This window comes from Neovison vison, chromosome 11 (assembly GCF_020171115.1).
Source record: "Neovison vison isolate M4711 chromosome 11, ASM_NN_V1, whole genome shotgun sequence".
Taxonomy (NCBI): Eukaryota; Metazoa; Chordata; class Mammalia; order Carnivora; family Mustelidae; genus Neogale; species Neogale vison.
This window is the reverse complement of record NC_058101.1, coordinates 9,040,879-9,068,051: the sequence shown is the minus strand read 5'-3', so window position 1 is coordinate 9,068,051 and position 27,173 is coordinate 9,040,879. Positions and strand designations below refer to the sequence as shown.

General features: G+C 38.4%; 1 protein-coding gene across 1 annotated transcript; it reads left to right on the top strand.

Annotated features, from left to right (window-relative positions):
• The first annotated feature begins 5,830 nt into the window (after positions 1 to 5,830).
• On the top strand, positions 5,831 to 26,502 carry AFM (afamin). The gene is made up of 14 exons (XM_044224812.1): positions 5,831 to 5,918; positions 9,663 to 9,711; positions 10,219 to 10,351; positions 11,257 to 11,468; positions 12,298 to 12,430; positions 13,029 to 13,126; positions 13,908 to 14,037; positions 16,594 to 16,808; positions 20,467 to 20,599; positions 21,986 to 22,083; positions 23,106 to 23,238; positions 24,402 to 24,625; positions 25,469 to 25,601; positions 26,452 to 26,502. The coding sequence occupies exons 1-14, from the start codon at positions 5,831 to 5,833 to the stop codon at positions 26,485 to 26,487; spliced, it is 1,815 nt and encodes a 604-aa protein (XP_044080747.1). The 3' UTR covers positions 26,488 to 26,502.
• The last annotated feature ends 671 nt before the right edge of the window (positions 26,503 to 27,173 follow it).

The following is a 27,173-nucleotide window of genomic DNA, read 5'->3' as shown; positions in this document are numbered from 1 at the left end:
CTGTCTGTCCCCACTAGTGTAATCCTTGAGGAGAGGGACTTTAGTCTGTTTTGTTCACTTCTGTTATCCTCAGCACACAGAACAGGGCTGGGAACATAGTAAACATTGTATAAATATTTGCTGAATATGTGCATGAATCTCACATGCCACGGGCTGTATTTTTTTTTTTTTTTTTAAGTAACATGGTGAACTAGAGGGGCTGCTAGCTCCATCTTCTAAAGTTCACACTGGGAAGGAGAAACATAGGTCTGAGAAATTAATATAAAAACATGAGAAACCACTGAGGAAGTTAGAGACTTTTAAGATCTGGTGTGTGTAGCAGTCGAGGGCAACTGGCTTTAAAGAAGGTGGGTAGGAGATGGCGGGGCAGGGGGATAGATTTTCCTTCTTTATTCTTCATGTTTTTATTTACATTCCAGTTAGTTAACATACAGCATCATATTAATTTCAGGGGTAGAATTTAGTGATTGAACATGTCCATACAACACCCAGTGCTCATCACAAGTGCCCTCCTTCATCCCCAACATCTATTTCACTCATTCCCCATCCACCTCCCCTCTGGTGACCATCAGTTTGTTCTCTAGAGTTAAGACTCAGTTTCTCTCTCCCTACCACCCCCCACACCGTCCATGTTCATTTGTTTTGTTTCTTAAATTCCACATATGTGGGAAATCATATGGTATTTGTCTTTCTCTGACTGAATTTACATATATATATATATATATATATATATATAAGCTGTTACACATATATATATGTAAGAACTTCTTTTTCTTTTTCCATTTGTCAGTCAATGACTTTTGGGGTCTTTCCATGGTTTGGCTATTGTTGATAATGCTGCTATAAACATTGGGGTGCATGTACCCCTTTGAATCATTATTTTGTATCCTTTAGGTAAATGCCCAGTAGTGAAATTGCTGGGTTGTAGGGTAGTTCTATTTTTAACTTTTTAAGGAAAATCCATATTGTTTTCCTGAGTGGCTTCACCAGTTTGCGTTCCCACAAACACTGTAAGAGGGTTTGGGGGAAGGGGTAGATTTTAACTTGTGCTCTTATCTATATGCTAAATTGCAAAGAAGACTGTCACTTGCCCCATTGCCATAAATCGAAGCAGTAGCCCAGATTGCCTGGTGTCCACAGCATAATATCAGGATAGGACCAAAATGTTCGGATGACAAACTATTGAAAAGAGGTGGATATAGACTAGCCTGAATTAGCTCTTCCAGCTTCTTTCCTCCACCCCCCAATCCCCCAGCACTGGTGGATTTCCATAAAATAAATTTGTCTTCTCCCTGTGATGCTGCTTTCAAAGAGTTGAGAGATTCCAGAGAATTGCGCGATAGTATGGGATTAAATTGATAATGAATAATAGTAAGGTCTCTGGAAATCCCAGAATGTACATGAACTAAATAATACATTTCTAAGGAACTCACAAATCAAAGGGAAACAAAAGCGAAGATCAACTTTGGGGACTTCATCAAGATCAAAAGCTTCTGCACAACAAAGGAAACAGTCAAAAAAACAGAGAGGCAACCCACGGAATGGGAGAAGATATTTGCAAATGACAGTACAGACAAAAGGTTGATATCCAGAATCTATAAAGAACTCCTCAAACTCAACACACACAAAACAGACAATCATATCAAAAAATGGGCAGAAGATATGAACAGACACTTCTCCAATGAAGACATAGAAATGGCTATCAGACACATGAAAAAATGTTCATCATCACTAGCCATCAGGGAGATTCAAATTAAAACCACATTGAGATACCACCTTATACCAGTTAGAATGGCCAAAATTAACAAGACAGGAAACAACATGTTTTGGAGAGGATGTGGAGAAAGGGGAACCTTCTTACACTATTGGTGGGAATGCAAGTTGGTGCAGCCACTTTGGAGAACAGTGTGGAGATTCCTCAAGAAATTAACAATAGAACTTCCCTATGACCCTGCCATTGCACTACTGGGTATTTACCCCAAAGATACAGCTGTAGTGAAAAGAAGGGCCATCTGTACCCCAGTGTTTATAGCAGCAATGGCCACGGTCACCAAACTGTGGAAAGAATCAAGGGAAAAATAAAAAGGGCATTTTAAAATACTTTGAACTGGGCACCTGGGTGGCTCAGTGGGCTAAAGCCTCTGTCTTCAGCTCAGGTCATGATCTCAGGGTCCTGGGATCGAGACTTGCATTGGGATATCTGCTCATCAGGAAGCCTGCTCCCCCGCAACCCCTACCTGTCTCTCTGCCTACTTGCGATCTCTCTCCGTCAAATAAAATAAATACATAAATAAATGAATGAATAAAAATAAAAATACTTTAAATGAAAATTAGCAACATAGCAGAATTTGTGGGATGCCAGTAGAACAGTGCTTAAAGGAACTTTATAACACATTAATTACAAAAAAAAGGAAGATTCAAACAGTGAACCCAGCTTCCACCTTCAGAAACTAAAAAAAAGGAACCAAATTAAAACAAAGTAAGAGTAAGTTGAAGAAAGGAAATGATAAAGATCCAAACAGAAATCAACAAAATAGAAAACACAAAATATACATAAAAATAAATGAAATCTCATGTTGGTTCTTTGAGAAGATTAATAATGTTGATAGACTTCTCACCAGATTTATCAGGGGGGAAAAAAAGACCACAGACAAATTACCAATATTGGGAATGAGAGAGGAGACATCACCTTAGAAATTAAAATGATAAGGGTTACTTTGAAAAATATTTTGCCAATAACTTTGACAACTTAGAGGAAATGGGAAAATTCCATGAACTACCAAACTAACAAAGCTTAGTCAAGAAAAACCAGAGAATCTAATTATGGCCATGGCTATTAAAGCAATGGAAATATAGTTAAAATAAGGTTATTCCCACAAGGAAAACTTTAGGCTTCACTGGTGAATTCTACTAAACATTTCAGGAAGAAATAATAATAATTCTACACAAATGCTTCCAGAAAATTAAGAGAAGAGAATATTTTCCAGTTCAGTCTGTGGGACCAGTGTTACCCTGATAACCCTCTTTCTGTCACATGAGGATACTAGCGGAAGTCAGCAGTCTGCAGCCTGTGCGAGCTCTCACCAGAACCGCACCACACTGGTGCCCTGGTGCAGACCACAGCCTCCAGATGTGTGAGAAATGTAATTCTGTTGTGTGTAAGCAACCCAGTTTATGGCATTTCATTATAGTTGTCTGAATTGACTTAGACATGCCTTCTAACCTAGTCTCACTTTTTCCCTTCCTCAAACAGATAACAGCTTTTCTTAATTCTTAGTCTAGTCATTCTGTTCTTTATTTTTAATATCTAAGCAAGTATGTATTTAAATATGTTCTTATGACACCATTCTATCTTGGTGATATGAGACATAACACATTCCTTATATTGTTCTTTTTTTAAAGATTCGATTTATTTATTTGACAGAGAGAGAGATCACAAGTAGACAGAGGCAGGCAGAGAGGGAGGGAAGCAGGCTTCCAGCTGATCAGAGAGCCTGATGCGGGGCTCGATCCCAGGACTTTGAGACCATGACCTGAGCCGAAGGCAGAGGCTTAACCCACTGAGCCACCCAGGCGCCTGTCCTTATATTGTTCTATACCTTACTTTTTTCACTTAAAAATATAATCTTGGCAATCACCCCATATGATGCATAAGGTTTTTTTTTTTTTTCAGTGCTTTTAAACAGTTTCATAGAATTTCTTTGTGTGGATATGTTATAGTCTATTAACTGAACTTCTATTGATGGGGATTTGAATTATTTCCAATCTTTTGCTATTACATATAGTGCCACGATGACTAACCTAGTGCTTCGGTCATTTAGAAATATTAGCAGTGTATTTTTAGGATAAGTACCTACTAGAAAATTTGTTGGTTCAGGGGACAAATGCATGTATTTCTAGATACTGCCAAATTCTTCTCTGTAGATCTTTGCCACCATTTTGCATTCTCACGGGCAATGGATGACTGGAACTATATCCCCAGTTTTAGCTGAGCAGAGAGCCTGATGTGGGGCTTGATCCCAGGACCCTGAAATCATTACCTGAGCTGAAGGCAGAGGCTTCACACTGAGCCACCCAGGCGCCCCAGATGTGATTTCTCTTATTAGGAGAATCTTTTTTCATGTTTAAAATCTTTTAGTTTTTTTCTTCTTGTGTATTATTTGCTCAGATAATTTTACTACTTTTCTATCAGATTGTTGGTCTTTCTTCTCGCCTCCTCAAATTCCCAGAGCTCCTGGTATGATAGATCGCAGCCATCATTTGTTGGTTTTTCCTCTGACTTGACTTTGCTTAGCATTTTTCCATGTAAAATCTTGAAATTTCTTTTTATGTAGTTGAACTCATTACTGTTTCTGGATTTCGCATCATAGAAAAAATGTTCCCACTTCGATTGTGTTTCTTCCAGTACTTTTATGTTTGCTTGCTCTTCCTTTTTACATTTGGACGTCTGATCTATTTGGAATTATCCTAGTGTATAGATACTATTTGAAACGGTTGTATCTTTCTCTCTTGATTGCCCATAACATACTCTGTCTTCTCTCTCTCTCTCCAGTCTCTTCTCTCTCTCTCCCTTTCTTTTGGTGTAATAGGTCTATTCACATTACCACCGTCTACACATAACATAAACAATTTTAGTTTCTACTCTTTCTCCAAATATTATGTAGCAAATATTTCCCCTGTTATTAACATTCTTTATATTTGTTAGTTACAAAGACTAATAATAACCCCCAGCATACCTGTATCACTGCTGACTGTACACGATGGTGTTATGAACTATGATGCTTTGTTTCTAGCTACATTTATTAGTTGGCATTCTTCTATAGAGAAGATCTTTTTCCTTTCCCTACTTTTCTTTTAATTTTGGATGGATATAGATCCAAAAACTCTTAAAAAACTTTTTCAAAAACATAATGGGTTATAATGTACTCTTGTCATTATTTATGATGTCAAATTGTCCCATTGGCTTTTAACTTTTTGGCATATGACCCCATCAATTTCTGAGTACTTCCTTAGTTTCTGGCACCATGTTCTCAGCTCATCTTCTATTTTTCATGTCCCAGCTCTGGAATTATTTATTTTTCTGAGAAGCTCAGAATCCTTAGAGAACCGTGTTTAGAACTCAAAATGTGGACACAAAGTAAACTCCTTAATACTTGGTTACTTCTGTTCTCATGTCCTTTTACTAGGTGTACTTACAAATATTTCCATACTTAGGATTATATTCTTAGTGTAGATTTTCAGAATTTGAATGATTGACTCAAATAATATGAATATTTTCAAGACTATTGGTCCTTATGATAATCTGCTTTTCCAAAAGCTTTGATTATTTGAGACTTGTTTTACTATACATTTTCTAGAATTAGATATCTTAATTATTTTCTTTTTTCTAATTCTATCAGGTATATAAAAAGTATACTTTTGAAATTTAACTTCCTTTGATTTGATTTCTAATGAAACCTAGCATCTTTCTAGGTGTGCTTTCTCTTTGCTGAATTATTTGTTCTAGTCCCTTTTACTTTAGCATTTGCAAAGTTTTAAGATTTTTTTGGGGGGGGTTGTCTATTTGATTAGGTATTGTGCATACTTAACCTGTGGACTTTTTTTCTAACTCGATAGATTTTTCCAGTAAAACACAGAGATAATTTTTTTCTTAGTTAATAATTAGCAAAAAAAATCTGCAGGTGATCAAATAAAAATCCAACATGAGGTATATGAGAAATAGGTTAAACAGGTTACTTTTTTACTAATACTGTCAAAGAATAATATAAAAACTTGATCTTCCTCAGTTACATTACTTTCTTTTGTGAATGTGATTTCTAAAAAAAAAAAAATGAAACAGTTAAAACTTACAGGTTTTGTTGTTTTCCTGTTCTTTGTGCCTGAATCCCTAACCCTACCCACACAGCCTCAAGATGTAGGTAAGAAATTTACTTGTGTATTAGTTAAGGAATGTCTAGGTTGGGATAATTTCTTATTTTTTAACCTTGCTTTATTTCCATTTCATTTTTCACTTTCCCCCCACTCTCATGAGCTTATATATACTGGTCACATATCCTGAAGTAACCTTTGCAAATTTTGTATTTTCATGGTCATGTTACCCAATCTATGGACAGAGATAGTGGTTATCCCATCCAGCACATGGTCACCAGCTTTATGGCAGTATAGAAAGTGTTGCTGGGATATATAATTTGGATTTGAAAATACTAGTATTTCTTACAAATGTATTTAGTGTATGTTAACAGTGGGACACAAGATATGAGTTGGGATTTTTCTATATTCTTTGGTTGTCCAATGTATCTCCCAACTAGGTGGTAAAAACCTATGCAAGACCCTTTTATATTACATATAAATATCAAAATATTTATATATTTTATAGATATCCTAAAGTTTGTACATACTGATAAATCTGGCCAAGACAGTGTCAGCCTAGGGAAGAAAAATTATATATGTTTTCTTCCCAAAGGGAGAATATTTTGAACTTCGGTTGTGTAGAGGAGGACTTTTTGGTAACTTGCACAAAAGTTCCATAAGCATCTCAGTGCCCTGAAGATGTGATCTGTGTCTGACTTAATTTCATACCCCACAGTGCCTGCTAGTGAGACCAGTCACGGGGCTGAAAGAATGGTCATTTTTGAATTCTTCTTCTTTGCCCCTTGTAATGACTTCTTCAAATTCCCTGTAGATTTTTGTCTCTCCAATATATTTTTTATCTATGCTTTCTTTTACATTTCCATTACTCCTAACAAAATTTGTGTCTTGCTGATTTCTTAAGAAAACAATTGGAGAAGTCCCCTAATGGGCTTTTTTCCCCCTATCCAACCATTCCTTCTCCCACCCATCTATTTGGCAAATAGTTCTTGTCACTTTCTCTTTGTCAGGCACTGTGTCTAGTTCTAATTCCCTGCATATTAGATATACCACTACCTGGCCAGTATTTCTTAGCATATAGAAATAATCATATTAGGTGATACCTCATCGTGGTTTTGATTTGTGTTTCCCCTGATGACTAATGATGTTGGAAATCTTCATGCATCTGTTGACATCTGTATGTCTTCTTGGGAAAAATGTCTATGCAGATTCACTGCCCATTTTTTTACTTGGGCTGCAAGGGAGTTTTATGGTATTGAGTTGTATAAGCTCTTTATGTATTTTGGATATTAACTCCTTACTGAATATGTCATTTGCAAGTAGCTTCTCCCATTCAGTAGGCTGCCTTTTAATCTTGTTCGTGGTTTACTTTTCTGTATAAAAGTTATTATTTTGATATAGTCTCAATAGTTTATTTTTGTTTTTGCTTCCCTTGCCTTCAGAGATATAGCTAGAAAAATGTTACTAAGCCTGATGTCAGAGAGATTACTGCCTATGTTTTCTTCTAGGGATTTTATAGCTTGGGTCTTTATTCCATTTGAGTTTACTTTTGTGTGTGATGTTAGAAAGAGGTCCAGTTTCTTTCTTTTGCATGTAGTGTCCAGTTTTCCCAACACCATTTATTGAAGAGGCTTTCTTTTCCCTATATTATTGCCTTCTTTGTCACGTATTATATGTGACCATATAAACATGGGTTTATTTTTGGGCTTTCAATTCTGTTCCATTGATCTGTATGTCTGTTTTGTGCCAGTACCACACTATTTTGATTACCACAACTTTGTAGTATATCTTGAAATCTGGATTGTGATATGTCCAGTTGTTCTTCTTTCTCAAGATTGCTTTGGCTATTCAGGGTCTTTCGTGGTTGCATATGAATTAGATAAGAAATTAGTAAGTGTTGGCGAGGATATGGATAAAAATAAACACTGATACATTATCAGTGGGAATGTAAATTGGCAGAGTCACTGTGGAAAACAGTGTATGGAGGTTCCTTGAAAAATTTAAAATACCATATGATCCAGTAATGCCACTACTGGGTATTTACCCAAGGAAAATGAAATACTAATTTGAAGAGATATATGTATCCCTATATTTATTGCAACATTATTTGCAATGGCCAAAATATAAAAGCAACTCACGTGTCCATCAATAGAGGAATGCATAAAGATGTGGTGTTTAAACATGGAGAATTACTCAGCCATGAAAAATAATGAGATCTTGCCATTTGTGACAACATGGATGGACCTTGAGGGTATTTTGCTATGTGAAATTAGTCCGACTGAGAAAGCCAAACTTCATATGATTTCACTTTAATGTAGAATATAAAATACAAAAATAAGAGTCACTTATGGTTTGTCTCCCTCCCTATCCCATCTTGTTTCATGGATTCTTCTCCTACAAAAATAAACAAAAAACCCAGACTCATAAATACAGAGAACAAACTGGTGGTTGCCAAAGAGATGTGGGTGAAGGAATGGGTGAAATAAATAAAAGGGATTAAGAGGTACAAACTTCAGTCATAAAATAAATAAGTCATGGAGATGAAAAGCACAACACAAGAATATAGTCAATAATATGGTAATAATGCTGTATGGGTGACTGATGGTGACTCTATTTATTGTGGCAAGCACAGTAACATATATAATTGTCAAATCAATATGTTATATGCCTGAAACTAATATAACACTGTATGTTAATGATTTTCAATTAAAAAAAGAAATAATCATATTAATATTCTATATAAACATTTTCAGTGGCTCTTCATAGCTTCTAATTGAAGCCCAAACTCCTGGGCTTTATATGAAAGACCCCCAAAATATGGATCCAAGTCCCTTCTATCCTAGTTTCCACTCTTCTTTATGACCCACTCTCTCATGAAAGTGGATTAATTGACTTTCTCTAAATACACCCCAAGATTTCTTACCTTTGTAATTTCTCTCACATTATTCTCTCCACACAAAGAGATGAACCTCCTTATTTCTCTACTGGCTGAAATCTTGTACATTTTTTCAGACTCAACTCCTATGCTGCTCTTGCTATAATCTTTTTCTGGTTTCTCATCCAAGCATCATAAGGCATACCTGTCATAAACTTACCCATATTCCTTCAGAATGTCATGTACATTCTAAATTTGATTATAGTCATGTTCATAAGTATCTTGCACTATGAGAATACTTAGAAGATGTCTTATTTATCACTGATTGCCTCATATTGTCTAGCACAATACCTTGCAAAAGTAGAGACTCCTTAAAAGTAGTCTACGTGGACAAATATAAGTGTGCTCTGATTAATATATGCTCCTTGGCAGGGAATCAGTGATTTTAGCCTAGACCAGAGATTATCTAAATATCTGTGTCTAACTAACACTATAAACTATACTGACTACTAGCACATGATGGCATCTCTTGTTGGACCCTGTAGTAACAGTGCATCATGTCTCGGTTAATCTTCATACTTCTTTCCTACTCATACGTGATAAGTACTTAGTATGAAAATGGTACTTGGACTTGACATTTATACTGGGGAGCCATCAGTGACAAATCTGGAGTCTGGCCTGTTTGAGACTAATTCAAGCCAATTCAACTTAATGAATATCTCTTGAGTATATAGTAATCTATGATAAAGATCTCAAATTTGGTTCATAGGACTTCTCTCCTTGCTAAGTATGCCAAATTACTTTCTACAGTTAGTTTTCTATTTTATACTTTGTAAATGTAGACATCACGTATGGTTATTTGGTGGGAAAATCCTCAAATACCAGGATACATAATAACCTATATATCTTTGCTTTTCAGATGATGTCAGTATCACCCAGAAATTTATAGAGGAGAATGTTGGATATATGTGAGTTTCCTTAAACTATTTCTGATGATGATGGTGTTTACATGATCTTCTCTGATATATTCCAGAAATGTTAATGCTTCTCAAAAGTAATTCCATTAAAGAGAAGCTATATTTATTGGAAGGAGAGGTGAACCATGAGAGACTATGGACTCTGAAAAACAATCTGAGGGTTTTGAAGGGGCGGGGGGTGGGAGGTTGGGGTACCAGGTGGTGGGTATTATAGAGGGCATGGCTTGCATGGAGCACTGGGTGTGGTGCAAAAATAATGAATACTGTTATGCTGAAAATAAATAAAAAAATAAATAAATAGAAAAAAAAGTAAATACAGTATCACTCATAAAATTCAGATGAGGCATCTAAATTGTCAAGAAACTGTAAAATTTGTAGCCCTCACACTTTGATAATTTCCCGAGTCTGGTCAGCAAGTGAATGTTTCTATGAGTTTTTGTTGGACCGAAGTGGAAATTCTACAGGTGGTCATCGTGTACTCTGTGTGGACTCTTGTAGCACGATCATAGAATTCGCTCAACATATTCAGGAGGCCTCCTTTGAAGAAGTAGAAGTGTTGGTAAACGCCATGACGGAATATCGAGATAAATGCTTGGGTGACAGGACTCTCCTAATGTGTTCCAAATCAGCTGTAAGTAAATTGTTTGCATTTCTTAAACAAATACGCTTATTTGTTACACAGAGAATTTTTGGATTGAACTATTAAAAGAAAGAGATGCTCTATGCCCCCACATTTTTTTTTTTTTGCCTGACTTTGGGATTTAAGATAAGACACTTTCCTTGGAGAGATGCAATTCCGTACCATGGTGCACAGGAGGAACTGACTATGAGGTTGCAGTCCACTACATGGGTGTACAGGCAGGGAGGCAGCGAAGAGTCTGACAACGTGCACAGAAGTACAGAGGTGCCCTCCTTAGCTGCCTGTCTCCATATATGCTCAGTTTTCACATCCTCTTTTCTGGGCCACTACCAAATAGAGTCACCATCTGCATTTTAATTTTTTTTTAAGATTTTATTTATTTATTTTAGAGAGAGAGAGGGAGAGCGGGAGTAGGTAGAGGGAGAAGTAGGCTCTTTGCTGAGCAGGGAGCCCAACATGGGGCTAGATCCTGGAACTCTGGGATCATGACCTGAACCAAAAGCAGATGCTTCATGGACTGAGCCCCCCAAGTCCCCCACTATCTGCACTTCTAGAAGACTATTATGAAACACTACTGCTAATACTTCACCAACACAGTCACACCCTGACCTTCTCACCTTGAGAGAAAAGGGAAAAAGCTGTCATATAAGGGAAATGTAAGTAGCAAAGAAGGGGTAAGAGATTAAAGGGAGCCAGGATGGGGTAGAAAAAGTTCCCCAAAGGGTGGGATGGTTGTCACAGGTGTGGGTAACAATGCTTTATTGGTAATACTGGGGAAATTGGAATCTCTCTCCTGAAGGGTGACACTCATCACTCATTGTAGTCACTGTGTCATCCCAGAAGGCCGAAAAACTTTACAATGAATAAAAGATGTCTTTTACTTTTCCATTGTCCAGAATGATGTTTTATTGGAAAATATATGTGCTCTGGAGGGACTGCCACAAAAACACAATTTTTCACACTGCTGCAGTAAGGTTGACTTGGAAAGAAAACTTTGTTTCTTCCATAATAAGAAAGCTGATGTAGGATTTCTGCCTCCTCTCCCTACCCTGGATCCTGAAGAGAAATGCCAGACTTATAAAAATAACAGAGAATCTTTTCTAAACAAGTAAGTTTTCTTTTAGCAGTAGAATTACCTAACTGAAGAATTATTCTTAGGCCGAGTCCAGTATCTCTTCCAAAGGAACATAGCTAGTTTCATTGATGGATTAATTCATTCAGTGTGCATTGTGGGTCACATTATGTGTTCAGTGTTGAGGATATAAACATGAATAAGATATGAAATCTACTTTCCAGTTCCTTTCAATAAAGATGCATATTTTCCGAATGCGGTAAGCCCTAGAACAGAGTGTGTGCATGGTGCCAGATTGTTCCTGGAGGAAATGATCTACTTTTCCCAAAGGGAAGGTACAACTTTTACTGATGGTAAACATTAAATCAATGGGAGTCTATAAAGAATCTGTTTGGAATGGTGCAGTAATTACAGAAGCAGAGACTTTTTCTGGAAAGCTGGTATGCTCACTGAAACTTAAAGTACAAGTGGATTTGAACATAAGTCAATAAAGTCCCCAAATCTCAGATGGCATGTGCACAGGTAGCTATTCTTTGAATGTGGTAGGAAAAGCTACAGACTGTATGGTAGCAGCCCTAGTTCAGTGTTCCAGATGGAAACTGTAATCATCACTCTCATTTGGGGGTTGGCAACTTAATTGGCAAAACTTTTACTAGAGAGTGGATAATCCTGCCTTATATTAAAGGCTTCCTCTTCCTCCTTATATTGAAGTCCTTCCTCTTTTGGTTTTTTAACTTGATCTTCTCGTCTTTTCCTATCTTTTCATTCCCTTCCCTTTTCTTCCCACTCCTTGTCTACCATTTTTAAAAAAATTTCTTTCCTGCTTTAAAGCCCTTTCCCTCCTTCCCTCTTTTTTCTTTTCTAGTTATGTCTATGAAGTTTCCAGAAGGAACCCCTTTGTTTTTGCCCCTACGCTTCTAACTGTTGCTGCTCGTTTTGAGGAGATGACTAAAACTTGTTGTGAAGAACAAGACAAAGCTAATTGCTTTCGGACAAAGGTGAGTATTGCATTTATTTCATTAAAATGATGAGGAGTCACCCCACACTGTAGATCCTTAGTTAAACTCAAATTATAGCAAAGGGATGTTCCCATTTATCAGCCATTTTCTTGCCACATTTCAACCCTTTGTCCACCTGCTGCTGGTCTAAATTTCTTAATACTTGAGACCCTTGAAAGACAATCGCCTATTGCCAGGGTTTTTCTTCTAGCATTGTCTTCCTTGTAAATTGGAAGAGAGCCCTAGTGAGTGAATATGTCGGCTAAAAATGGCATTTATCTTTTATTCTGGACAAACTCTTTTGGGTATCCATAAAATTTAATCATCTCATTAGATGGACAAACTCACAGCACAGTGTACCACTTACCTTCCTACCGAGCATAATTCAGTTGTCAGGAAGGCAGGCCTAACTTTATAATGTGCCACAAATGCATGTGTCTTTTGATATATAAAGGTATTAGGATAAAAATCCCATAGATTTTTCTGTTTCTGAGCTAATTTTGAAAATTTGGTTAAGATATAGTTAAGAAATAAGAGAATAGTGGGATTTTGTTTTTGCTTTAATGGAATTTTCTTTTAATGGAATTTTCTCCTTCAGGCAGAACCTGTCATACAATATTTAAAAGCATCATCTTCTTTTCAAAAAAATGTTTGTGGGGCATTTATGAAGTTTGGACCGCAAGTCTTAGGATTGATGTGAGTTTTAATATGAATCTTGTCTTTTCTTATATTTTCTCCTCTGTGTCCCATTTTTGTACAATTTTTGATGATTTTCATTTTTATTCTTCTCCACGGGTGTTGAGGGAATTCTCAGTCCACATGGGTAACCTAGAACCAGGACATTAGATCCGAAAGAGAGAAGACCTGGGAGGTGGAGAGACTTTAGGGAGAAAGAGGGTTACTTCTGAGATATTCTTTGATTCGTTGGGAATCTGAATTGGTCTGGGAGTTCCCAACGAGGGTTTTAAAACCTCCAAGTGCTTTGATGGGATGTACCCCCAATCTTTGACTTTAATGACTCGGAGACAACCTTAAAAGGATACATTTTATCTCCAGTGCTCATCTTGACCAATTAGTAATGGTGCTATAATTGCAATGCTTTGAGAAAAACTCCGGGATCTCAAATAGATCAACAGGAAAGAGTTCTGGGATGGGTTATCTATCTCTGCCATGGGCTCACAGCAGGAAGCTGTGATCCTGACAAAAGTGTGTTTTGCTCTAAGAAATTATGAAGGCAAATATATATCTCAGGACTTTTTATCCTGCTCTTGGTCTAGGACTCAAAATATCAGCCTCAGAGATGCTCAGTGATCCTGCAGGCTGTGCCACACATGAACAGCTCTTTGGTACAGATATCTGTGAATAAAACAAGGGTTCCAATTCTCACTGCAGCTGTTTATATTTTGCCAGCAAAGAAGTCCCCCTTACCTTACTTGCTGTTCGAGTTGTTTTAGTGGTTTATCAATTCTTTTTCCAGAAATGTTGCTATACTTAGTCAAAAGTTTCCCAAGATTGAATTTAAGGAACTTATCTCCCTCCTAGAAGATGTTTCTTCCAACTACGATGGATGCTGTGAAGGGGATGCTGTACAGTGTATCCGTGACAGGGTAAATATTTTCTGGAGCCAAGTGCAAATGGTGATTTGGGGGAGCCATTTTTTTTTTTTAAATTCTGAAGTTGCCCTGATATGTGGCTACTTCATTTACCACACAAAACAAGAATGCTCATAAGGGATGCTTGGGTGGCTCAGTCAGTTCAGAGGCTCAGATCATGGTCTCAGGGTCCAGGGATTTACCCCCTCCCCTTACCCCCTGCCATCCAGCTTTGGGCTTCCTGATCAGCAGGGTTCTGCTTGAGGAGTCTCTCTTTCCCTCTCCCACTGCCCCTTTCCCCTGCTTTCTCTCTCAAATAAATAAATACATGTTAAGAAAGAATGTTAATACATTGTTAAATAATAACATAAAATAAATAAAATAAAAAATAAAATATTAACAAATAATCTCACATAAAACTTTGAGGGTTTTTTCTACATGGGGTTATTGTGAGATTGCTCAACAGATTTTATTTTACACAGTTAAATGTACTTGCCATAAAACTTTAGGAATTTAGAATCACTTAAGGCAGATTGAAGTTTTCTTTACTATTGCACATCTTCTTTTAGAGATATTCAGCATTAAGTAGTAAAACTCAGAGAACAGTTTTTACCATCATATTTTTAAGAACTGCTTTCTCTGAGTTTCCTCAAGCAATTTCAGAGAAGTCCTGTCAAATAAGTGGAGATGTTAATTTAAAATAACTCTTACATTATTCCTTAAAGTGATTTTCTAAGGGCATATACTGGTAAATATATCATCGACTTACTTTAAGTTGTTCATGCACACAAAAGTAACACAATTTCATTAAAAATATCTCACCTTCTGGGGTGCCTGGCTGGCTCAGTCAGTTAAGCTTCCAACTCTTAATTTCGGCTCAGGTCACAACCTTAGAGTCCTGGGATCAAGCCCTGCCCCGGGCTCCCCACTCAGCAAGGAGTCTGCTTATCTCCCTCTCTCTCTTCCCTCCTCCTGCTCTCTCTCCCTCCCTCTCTTTCTCTCCCTGCAGCTGTTAAATAAATTAATAAATAAGTAAATCTTTGAACAGAAATGAGAAAAATCTTGCCTTCTTAGTTGAAATGAGACTTTTTCTTAGTGACTTTTAATTAGTTTTACTTTTTTAAATTCACAGCAAATCTGTATGTTAATTTGATTTTTAGAATATGAAGAGATATACATTTTATTTCAAGCAGTGGACAACAGATGTCCCCAAAGATTATTTTGTCCTTAATCGGACTTCAACTAAAAACAACCTCATTCAGTATTTTTGTATTGTTTGGCTATGGAAATGTGTGGTTTATAATATTAAATGTTATATACTGAATTAGAATATAATGGAGGATTTTTCTGTGAAGCTTGGAGCTGAAACTAAGAGATCGTATGATGACCTTGATATCTCTTTATAATGCCCTCATGGGGAAATAAGAGTTATTAAATTGTAGTTTGTTTAAAACAGAAGTGAATTCCAGACATTAAAGAGATGTGCTTCCCAGAAGAGTGATGGCCTTCAGTAAAATGTATATCTATTTGCAAGGATCATCTTCCTGGTTCTACCTGGTCTGTTGGAAACGTGGTGTGACATACCACATCCCGTTTTTTTGCTTCAACCCAGAGCTTTATCCCATCCTTCATCCTCAGTGTTCACCAGAAGAAGAGGCAGACCAGCTTAGGCAAAGTCAGAGAGGCCTGGAATAGATTAGTGTTTTCTGAAACTCAACATAGTACATGTGAAAGTGGAACAGGAAGGAGGAAAATATGCAAACTCATCTCGGGGAGTCTGGAGAAGAGATGAGGGGGCAGATCAGCTTTTAAAAAATTATCCAACTAATGTGTAAATAAGAAAACTTCACCTTCTCCTATTCCCACCATTTGCCATGGAGGTCAGAATTAGGCTGAAGAGCGGAGAGAGGATACAGTAAGTGTTTTTGTTTTGTATATCATTTTGCAATTTGAACAGCTTCAGGTTAATAATAACCATGGGGAAATGGTAACTGTGAGTAGGATAGCTTCTTATGTTTGAGAGTCACCATCTGGTAGTTGCTCTGATAGTCCATTTGTTAATCATTTTGTCATTCACTTATAAGTAGTTATTCACTTAGGAAATACTTATTGAGTTTCTGCTATGTGCTTGGCCATATAGTTCCAGGGCACGAGAAAAGACATCTAGGATTATAGATGTTCTAGTCACATGTTTTTGGTGGTCTTCATTTAAAAGGAAAGAAATAACACAGAATTTAAAATGCCAATATATCAGGGTATTGGAGTGAAGTATTTAAAAGATTAATATTTAACAATAAAATGGGAATTTATAGGAGAGTCTATTTTCATTATTATATCATTTAAAATCTTCAGCAATAAAACTTGCCTTCCTGTGAAAACTTCATGTGTATTACATTAAGACAAAATTTAAATACTACTTTCCAATTATCTGATGAATAATTTTGTGTGTTGATGCAAATCCAGATGTGAGGTTCACAGTTGGTTGTGTATGCAATCATTTCATTATGAAGGAAAATCCAGCCCTGAAGGAATGATGAGAATAAAGTAATTTTTCATTCTTCTGTCATACAGAGCAAGGTTATGAGCCATATTTGCTCCAAACAAGATTCCATCTCCAGCAAAATCAAAGAGTGCTGCAAAAAGAAAATACCAGAGCGTGGCGAGTGCATCATTGCCTCGAATAAAGACAATAGACCAGAGGACTTAGGTCTAAGAGAAGCGAAATTTACTGAAAGCGAAAATGTGTGTGAAGAGCGAGATGCTAATCAAACGATCTTCATGGCTGAGTAACATAAATCTATACTGAAATTTCTAAGGCAAACAGAAACTTATGATTTGACCTATTTTGGCTAATTTGGGTGAAAGGAATGGGGAACCATTCAAATCATTGGGTACCACATAATTTTAAAAAATGATGGTTACAGACTATGGTATTTTCACCTGATTTTAAGGAGATGCAACTGTGTGATTCCTGGGATGGCTAACATTTATTGAGTACTTGATATGTGCCAGACAATAGGCTCGATACTCGATGTGGATGATCTGTTTGAGTTCTCACAACAGTCACGTGACACCAGTGCGAGTTCCCCCATTGTTTCAGATAAGTAAATGAAGGTACCGAACAGCTAAGTCGGTTGTTGAAGGGTCACAGCTAAAAGCTGGCTGAGTAAGGATTTGACCAGAGGAGGTCTGGTCTAGGAATTTGTGGGCTGAAATGCCATGGTAGGTCACTCCACAACTATTCAAGGAAATCTAGTGGACTTGGAGCCAAAGGGACAGGATTTGAGACCTGGTTGGGTCACTAGAACAAGTTAATCATCATACATAAAATTCATATAAGAATATTCATTCATTCCAAGCTTATTGGTAATGAAACCTAATCCAAGCACTATACGAGGTTAGACGGGGCTTTTATCCACAGTAAGCTTTCATCAACAGGGAATGACATGGGGAAAGAGACAGACTTATAAATAAATGAGTGCACGACACGTCCTTTTATTTCTGAGAGCACTGTGTAATCCATAACGTAAAGACAGAGGAGGAAGTGGTCAGTTCTACCTGGGAAACATGGAAAGGCTAGATAGGGAAGAGGTGTTTAAAGACATTTTGGTAATCTAGACAGAAGGGAGAGATCATGGATAGAAGTATAAAACCACTTGGTGAGTTTGTGACTTTGTGTGGGGTATTTGCAGTGAGAGAGGAGGGTAGTTAGAGGTACATGCGGTCAGATCATGCAGGCGTGCTAAGTGACGAGATGCCACTGAGGGCTTTCCCTGAAGAATAAGGAAGGACAAAATCACTTTTGTCTTTTAGAAACTTCATCTGGAATGAATCCCAGTTTGGGGCTTAGGTGGTTGGGTAAGTAGTTTTCAGATTCAATGAGATGGGAAGTATGGGTTGAAGGTTTTGTGGAAAGAGAATATGTTTGGATCTGATGGCACTGACTCTGAGGTACACAAAAAGTAAGCAACTGGGAAGGCTGTGAAACAATTTCTGTTTACTTGAGTATAGTTGACACACAATGTTACATTAGTTTCAGGTGCACACCGTAGTGGTTTGACAAGTTTACACATTATACGAGGCTCGTCACCAAGTGCAGCTGTCCTCGGATCCTGCACACCGTTATTACAATACCGGTCACTAGATTCCCTGTGCCATGCCTTTTATTCTCATGACGGATTCATGCCATAACTGGAAGCCTGTAGCTCCCACTCCCCTTCACCTATTTTGCTCATCCCTCCTGACTCCAACAGCCATCAGTTTGTCCTGTGTATTTATACGTCTAATTCCACTTTTTGTTTATTCATTTGTTTGTAGTCCTTTTTTTCTTTTTTTAGATTCCACTTATGAGTGGAATCATATGGTATTTGTCTTTCTCAGTCTGACTTATTTCATTTGACACAATACCCTCCAGCTCCATCCATGTGGTCCCAAGTATCATGAGACAATTTTGTATGTGAACCCGGAGCTCTGGAGGATGGAGATTAGGGAAAATTTACCAAATGTTAAATGCTTTTCATCTACTAACCAATTTAATTTTTGAAACAACCCTCTGTTGTTAGGATGCTTTTATTCTCCTCATTTTACAGGTAAGGAGATGGAAATGCAGAAGTTAAGTAACTTGCTCCCAAGTGACACCGATAATATGTGGTGGGGCCAGGATTCAAACGTGAGCTGCCTGGCTCCAGACTCTTGTTCTTAGAACCCAGCCACTGTGTCCTATTGTTTCTCATGAGTTCGGTTATTAACTCAAACTGAACAAAATGTTAGAGGTAGCGTGTCTCACTTCTATCTGGCACATGAGCTCACCGAATGGAAGCAATTTTTTTTATAAATCATCATCACCATCGTCATCATCATCATCACCATCATGTTACAACATAGTGTTTGAGGAGAAATCACAGAGCAACCCGAAGCATTCTGAGCCAGAGACAGAGTTTTCAGGTGCAGCATTTGACGCAAGATCACAATGGTGCACTTGATACACAATCACAATGGAACTTCCAGGCTAGGGTACGCTTCTAGGAATTTTTGTTGGAAGTTTTTTTTATTATTTTATTTTATTCCTGTAGAAAGGTTCATGGCTTATATCAGATTTTAAGAATAGCCCTTGATTCTCTGAAGGGTAAATGCAGTTGTGTTAGGGTCTGGGAATATATCACACCAATAGGATTGAGACGGCAGGTGGGGAAGCAGAAGAGACAATGTTAGAAACACCAAGATTAATCAGAGAATCAAAGCCTGCGAACCAAAAAGGGATGCAGACTTCCCTGGAATTGAGAAATTTTGTGAGGTATTACAACTTATTTTGAATGGATGGGTAAATACGATTTTTTAAAAAAGATTTTATTTATTTATTTGAGAGAAAGAGAGAGTGAGAAAGAGAGTGAGCAGGGCTTGGGGCAGAGGGAGAGGGAGTAGCAGACTCTCTGCTGAACAAGGATCCCCATGGGGGGCTTAATCCCAGGACCCTGGGATCACGGAACCAAAGTCTGACGCTTAGCCAACTGAGCCACCCAGGAGCCCCCATAAGATTTTATTATGAAGACGATTGTAAAGAGCACAGCTTGGTGCTTAGAGAAGATACCCCTCTCCTGCAAAGAGAGTCAGCTTGGTTTAGAGAAGAATGAAGTAAGCATCCTACTAGACCTGGGTTCACATATTACACTTCCCATTAATAGCAAGGTGCTTCCCCAGTCTGAGACTTCCTTTCTTGAGCTAAAAATTAGTACTGATCTTGAAGACTAAGTGCAGTTAAAGAGAAAAGTGTTTTCAGAGGGTAGGGAGCATTTCTTTATCTCTTATGCCCCAAAACTCGATCCAGTGCTAGCACCTACTAAGGGCTTAATAAGTGTTAGCCTCTTTCCACTTGATTTCTCATTTCTCCCCAAATCACACAGCCTGTGTCCTTGGAGCTTCTCACTGAGGCCATGGAAACCACTGCCAATGACTTGGAGCTCCAGGGGTGGGGAGTCCCGTATTTGAGAAGTGGTGGGATGAAGTTCCAGGCAGAACTGCTTCCCAGTCTCTCCCCAAGATGGCCCTGGAGTGGGGAGCAAGCTACATTTCCACCATCTCAAGTTGGAGGTTTGAATGCAGTTCCCAACCCGCTATGTACTTTCTCAAGTATTGGTGGCATGATATACTATTTCCGATGTTTTACACATAGATCTTCCCAATAATTAACTCAGAATAACTCATCATTCTATCCTCTCAAGTAAAGGCACGGTTGGTTTAAAATATACTACAGAAGAGAACCTTTGTAAAATGATGTCCTGTAGTCAAAATATCCTCTGAAATCACTCCCTGAGCAAACAGGAGGAGGAAATTAGCGTTTGAAAGCAGACTCAGTGTTATAAGATCAGACTAGCTTAAGAGATAGCAAGATTTGATATTTTGTTCTTTCTCTAAGGTCTAATGCAAGAAACCTTGTACACATCGCAGGTTTCTTTATGAACACTCAAGGAGGCATCTGGAACTCTCTGTACCGGAACTTTTAAGAATTGCTGGGGTGTATGAGAATCTTCTGAAGGAGTGTTGCCGCACAGAAAACCCTCCCGACTGTTACCGCCATGCAGTAGGTTCCACCGTTCTGGGCTCACAGAACGGGACAAACCAAAGCCTAACAACAAACACTTCATAACTGACATCAAAGATTTATTCTAGTCTAGGGAGTAGGAGATGTAATTGACCCATTTGAATGTACTCAAATTCGGTGCAGGCTGATCCTTGGGAAGACTGATAATGTGTTAGGTTTCTGCACAATGTTTTGAGCTACTAATTCTGTGGGTTGATGCAAAAAGAAGAAATCTTCCGATTCTTTATTTTACATTTAGATCTTTATTTATGTACTCTGCATTTTATTAAGCCATATAGAATTTTTTAATGATTGTAAAAGTAATAAATGATTGTCAAAGATGATTAGGAAAGTATCAGAAGTTATAAAGATAAAAGTGAAAGCTTTGATAGTGTCACTGAGAAATAGCCATAATTAACATAGGTTTTTCCCATGTGATTTTAGCTATTGTAGTTATAAATTTCTTGTGAAAAGTTGTCATGCCCATTGTCCATTTTCCAATTGAATTTAGTGTGTTTTAGTGTCAACTCATAAGCATCCCTAATGTATTAGATAAATTAATTATTTGACATTTCTGATTTATTTCCCATTCATTTGATATGTATTGCTTTTGCTTTATTTAAAAAATTGCTTCCACTTACCATAAAAGCCAGTTTACACCCATTCATATTTGAGCAATGAAGCAAAAGAACTTGACTTTCAGACTAGCTCTGCCACTATCTGTTCCTGACCCTTAAATGAATCATAGTGCTAGAAAATTCTCTTTTTATATGGAGGTGCAGTATGTCCCACACACCCATTTACTGGTGTGTAGTTTTCTTTCTGGTTGCCGCTCAGTAGATATCCAATTTTATGCTGAGGAGTTGGAGTTTGTCAAATATTTGAAGACAATTATTGGGGGTTTTAAGTTCCAATTCTAAATGATGGAAAAGAAGACATGAAATAAAGATAAATATGATTAAAAAGGTTCTGTAGCAATATCGACCAGCTGGGTCATTCTAGGCAAGACATTTGACTTCATAAGGCTGATTTCCTATATGTAAAGATGAGAGACTACTCTGGCCTCATGAAAGTGATTATCAGATGTGATCATTGTCAGCATAAGATTTGAGTTACACTTTGCAAGCTGGAAAGCTCTAAAAAATGTACAGGATCATAATGAAAAATTTGGAGCTTCAAAATTTAATAAAAGCCATCTCTACATTTATAGTTGAAAAGATTTAAATTCTTAACTGATAAAGAAAACTACTCTCCATTTAGTAAACAATATATGGTAATGATAGTTTCAAACTACTATACAAATAAAAGCTATTTGACAAGTTGACATGAAGCTTATGATTAAATTTTAGAGAAAATGTTCATAATTATGATTGTTCTTGTTTTTAGGAATACAAATTCAATGAAACAACTGAGAAAAGCCTCAAGATAGTACAGCGAGAATGTGAACATTTCCAGAATTTGGGGAAAGATGACTTGAAATACTAGTAAGTTGCTTGTTCAAGTTGGTTAACACTTGTGACAAGAATAAGTAAGATAAACAGTGCCACAAAGTGTCAAAAATTCAGCTCAGCCTTTTAGTTCTGGGCAAATCCATCGACTGGGGAAGAATGAAAACACAGAAGTCAAGAATGTGCATCAAGCTGCCATAGAATGAGGCTAGAAATGAAAGAAATACAAGATTCCAGAAAATTGATTCTCTAACGTTTTAGTTTTCACTTGGACTTGCTTTTGTCAATACCTCGCCAGACTCCCTGGATTCTGCCCCATTTAGGAAGGTGGGGGAAAGAGCAAACTTCAGGTTGTTGCAATTTCCCAAGGAAAAGATGGTTTGCCCAGATTTTAGACCCAGCTTATTGAGCTTATAGGAATAATTTTGGATTTATTTAACATGTTAATATTTGTTTTTTAGTGCTCTTGTTGAGCATTCATGACTGATACACAGTTTATTCTGGATTTTCTTAATGAATTACCAGGGTAATATAGTGTGTGTTTAAACCAAACATCTTGGAAACAAAACAGAGCTTAAAAAATAACTGTTTCTGCAATCTGGCTGTTGGCTGAGAACTCAAACTCAGCCCATTAAAGATATAAGTTTCCTTCACCTTAGATTATCATTTTCCAACATGGATCTATTAATTAAATTCTCCCTTTAAAATATTATTTACTATGCAAGGGATTTCAAGCAGAATTTTACATACTAACCAAGATATTTTACAACCTAGTCCAGGAGTTCCTATGCTCCCAGGTAAGACAGGATGAGAAAATTTGAAAATTTCTGAGATTACCATGAAATTAGGAGGAAACCAAAAAAGCAGAATCTAGGAGACAGGGTGTGGGGAATAGGGAGGGAAGAGACAGTTCTCCGCTATTTTATAAGAAAGCCGAGGTTCACGTTGTCCTTACCTTGGTTGTCCCTAGCCTTGAAGAGTTAGGGTTTCAAGTAGTTAGACAAGGGAAAATGGGTATCTGTGTTTGTTTAGAACCAAACAGACAAATGTTCTTTCAGCTACCTTATCAAACTCACAAAGATAGCTCCCCAGCTCTCCACTGAAGAACTGACCTTCCTTGGCAAGGAAATGGTGACAGCTCTGGCCACCTGCTGCACACTGAGTGAAGAGTTTGCCTGTGTTGACAATTTGGTGAGCATGGCCCATCTACCTAACTATTCCTTAAAAAAAAAAAAAAAAAGACATCTGCTGTACCGTACTCATTGATCTATAGCAAATAAGCAGTTACATGCCTTTCTTCATGGTTTTCAACATTGTTGAGCAAGGAATGTCAAAGTTTTTAAGGGCCTCACTGCGTCACAATCCTAAAAAGCAAAGGAGAATGTATTAAATATTTTCTTGGGGGTTCTGCAAATCATCTTTATTATTATTTTTTTTTAAATTTTTGAGAGACAGAGAGAGATGAGGAGAGAGAGAGAGAGAGCAAGGGAAGGAGCAGAAAGAGAGGGAGCAGCAGGCTGAGCATAGAGCCTGATGCATGGCTTGATCTCAAAACCCAGAGGTCACGACCTGAGTCAAAATCTAGAGTCAGGGGGCACCTGGGTGGCTCAGTGAGTTAAGCCTCTGCCTTCAGCTCAGGTCATGATCCCAGGGTCCTGGGATCGAGCCCCGCGTCGGGCTCTCTGTTCGGCAGGGAGCCTGCTTCCCCCTCTATCTCTGCCTGCCTCTCTGCCTACTTGTGATCTCTGTCAAATAAATAAATAAATATCTTTTTAAAAAAATCAAGAGTCAGACGCTCAACCTCAACCGACTGAACCACCCAGGCACTCCTCTTACTTCTTATTACTAATTTGTTATTTGTAAATTGTTAGCGCAAAAGTTTCAGAATGATATAAGAAATTTTGTAATTTTAATGTTACAAATTCAGTCTTGTCCCACCTGCTCAGTAAGAGAATTGATACTTCTGCCCAATCACAACTTGGATGTATCTCTTCAGGGCTGCGGTGGAGATTATCTTGGAGGATAACCTGGAACACCCTAGGAAAGGAATAAATCAAAGGGCCACTGTGTTTGGCTGCCACTTTCAGCTGGCTGATCTGAAGCTCTCTAGGACTCATAATTACAGATTTGTATATGTGCTAGCAAGAAATTAACCTATAGCACTTACATTACAATGGCTTGAAATTTTGTTGTAACGCAAGCTTCTACTTTGTACGTAGTATCATGCTTACAAGTGCGTGGGTTTTTCTGAGTTAACAGTCATCTTACAACAATCTAATGTTTTTTCTAACCATATTTCAAAACTCTATTCAAGTTTTAAACTCTTATCTAAATTCCGACTTTCACTCGGACAGATGGATTTAGTTCTTGGAGAGTTATGTGGACTAAATGAAAATCGGAACATCAACCCAGATGTGGACCACTGTTGTAAAACCAACTTTGCCTTCAGAAGACCCTGCTTTGAGGGATTGGAAGCTGATAAAACGTATAGACCTCCATCTACGCCTCAGGATTTATTTGTCTTTCATACAGACTTATGTCAGTCTCATAATGAGGAGCTCCAAAGCAAGAAGGACAGGTATAAACATTCTCTTCCATTCACCTTTTTCTTCAGCCTGAAGGCATATCATGTGTTAATGAGAAGGCATACTGTAATACATCGGATTTTGGTGTTCTAATCCTGTTACTGCCATCAAATTGCCCACTCTCTCCAATCCAGAAAAACACCAGGGCCTTTTCATGGCTGTTGCTGGAAAGTCAATACCTCGCTAGTCTTTTCTTTTCCTAGGCATGGAGTGTCCAGTACATTGTGATTTGAAAAGGTGACTGAGGGAAGCCAGCAAAAAGGCTCATAGGCAAGTTCATAATGAGCTGGACTTTCTTGAGGGAATATCATAGATATTTTCCCTGAGAATCTTGCTTACTGTTTGAAAAAAAATGAGAGACCTAAAAGGGACAAGAATTTCACTTTTGTCTTCTCAGGCAATGTTATAAATGCAAAAGAGTAAGACTTCAAAGGGGGATTTAGGTAGTATCTGTATCAGGTGCAGTGGAAACAGCATTCAGCTACTGAGGAAAAGGGAATAGAGGTTGTTTTGAAAATGAATTTTCTAGAAAGACCAAAAGTAATCACATAACCCACAGGACTGCACATAAGAAAGATGTAGTTTATGTTCACATTTTTTATATCATTTTTGTTTACAATGATCTCCCCCTCTGAAGAATGTTAGCGTGAAATCCATCCCACAAGTTGAACAGGAGAGCTTCAGGAGACTCCTTCGAAGTGGACTATTTTAACTTTTGTACTCCCCCCCAAGTCAAGTCCCCCCTAAGACATGTGAAATTGTGACAAGCGTTTTGGGGAAGAGGAGCTTAAGAAAGGAGTCTTGAATTAATTGTGTTTGGCATCTCTGGGCCACAGGTTCCTAGTGAATGTAGTGAAGCGAGGGCCTGAACTTCCAGAAGCAGTGCTGCGGCCGTTGCTCTCAGACTTCACGGACGTGGTGGCAAAATGTTGCAAAGCTGAGGACCCTGAAACCTGCTTTCATGAAGAGGTAGTTCCGTTTCTTTTCCCCTGAAATTCATCCAGTATTCTTGGATGGGAGCACGAAGGGTGTTTGCGAAATCTCTCCAGGGGTGGCAGGCTCACCTTCATGGGCCCTGCCGCAGCGTCCCTCAGGTGAACATGCATGTGTGTGAAGTGAGGCGTTGGTGGGGGCTGCATGCCGTGAGGGGGAAGAGAGGAGACGCCCTCCCCGAGGGTTCTCACTCCAGGGACAGGTGTGTCTTGCCAGCTTGTGGTGGATTCTCAGGTACAGGTGAATGCCAGCCCCAGGTACAGGTGGATTCTCAGGTACAGGTGAATGCTTGGAAGTAGCTCTTCACTGATTTCCAGCTTCCTTTCTCACCTTTTCATTCCCAGCAACTCCCACTCTACCCCAGACTCACAATGCGCGTGCACACACGCAAACTCGGACCCCTCGTATCCTGCCTGCCTGGTCACAGACACGCACACTCACACCCAGTCTTCATTCTGGTGGATAGCCCTCTACTTTTTCCAAGGGAGTGTTTAGTCTATGGGGATTGTGTGTGTGTGTGTGTGTGTGTGTGTTTCAAATTATTAGCTTTTACAAATATTTTTAATGTAATTTGAGGTTATTAATCAGTATCTAGCATTTACCAGAGTGTGTATGTACATTGAGGTCATGGAAAGGGAGGGATGAGGTCCCTGGCAGTCCGTAAACTGCACTGGAAGAAAGGGTGTTCATTGAATCCTCCCCTTCTACAAGATGGGGCTGCTTTAATTTTTCTTCCCAAATTTCAAGGCAACATGTGTCTCCAAATTTAAATAATCATGTCTTAAATTCTTCTATGTGTTTTTGTTTCTTTTTTTTCCTCTCTCAGGGGCCCAAGGTGGCGGCCAAAAGCCAGGCTGCTTGAGAAGCACAAAATAAAACCCAACAAAGGTAATCCCCGCTGAGTCAAGTGCCAAATGTACATGTGGCTGGTGTGGTCACTCGGGCTTTTCCCTTCTGGTGCTTCAGTGTCTGTTTCTAGCACATTCCACGTGCCTTGTACCTCACGCGCCCGTCTGGGTCCTCTCCCATCCCTCGGTCTCGACCACTCTGTGTGGCCTGTTTCGTGGCAGCACTTCTCTTGATGTTCAAGCAGCTTTCCGAGGAGTCCCTTTGGCTCTCCTCTGCCTCTCTGCTTCCGCACTCAGCGGTCTGGACCAGAGTGGAAAGGCAATGGAAATCTGTGAATATTCCATTCACAGGAGGAGGAGAGGGCTGGTGATGGGCAGAGAGGCCTCAGTAACCTGGCCTAAGAGTCTTGCCACACCAGTGTGTTCCTAAGTGAAAAGCGAGATGTTTGTGATTTCACAAAACTATGTAAAAGGTGCTCTCTTCTCCGCAGTTTAGGTAAGACACGTACACAAACTTTAGGAACAAATGATGTTCAGCATCTGAGAAGAGAGGCCTGGACCACCACAGTAGTCCAGGTTTGGGTCTACGAGAAGCACAACATCCTTACCACCCATACTTTTCTATATACATGACTTCGCATCACCCAAGTTATACGATTTCACATTCGTGTGTTGCATTAAATACTATTTTTGCTTCCCA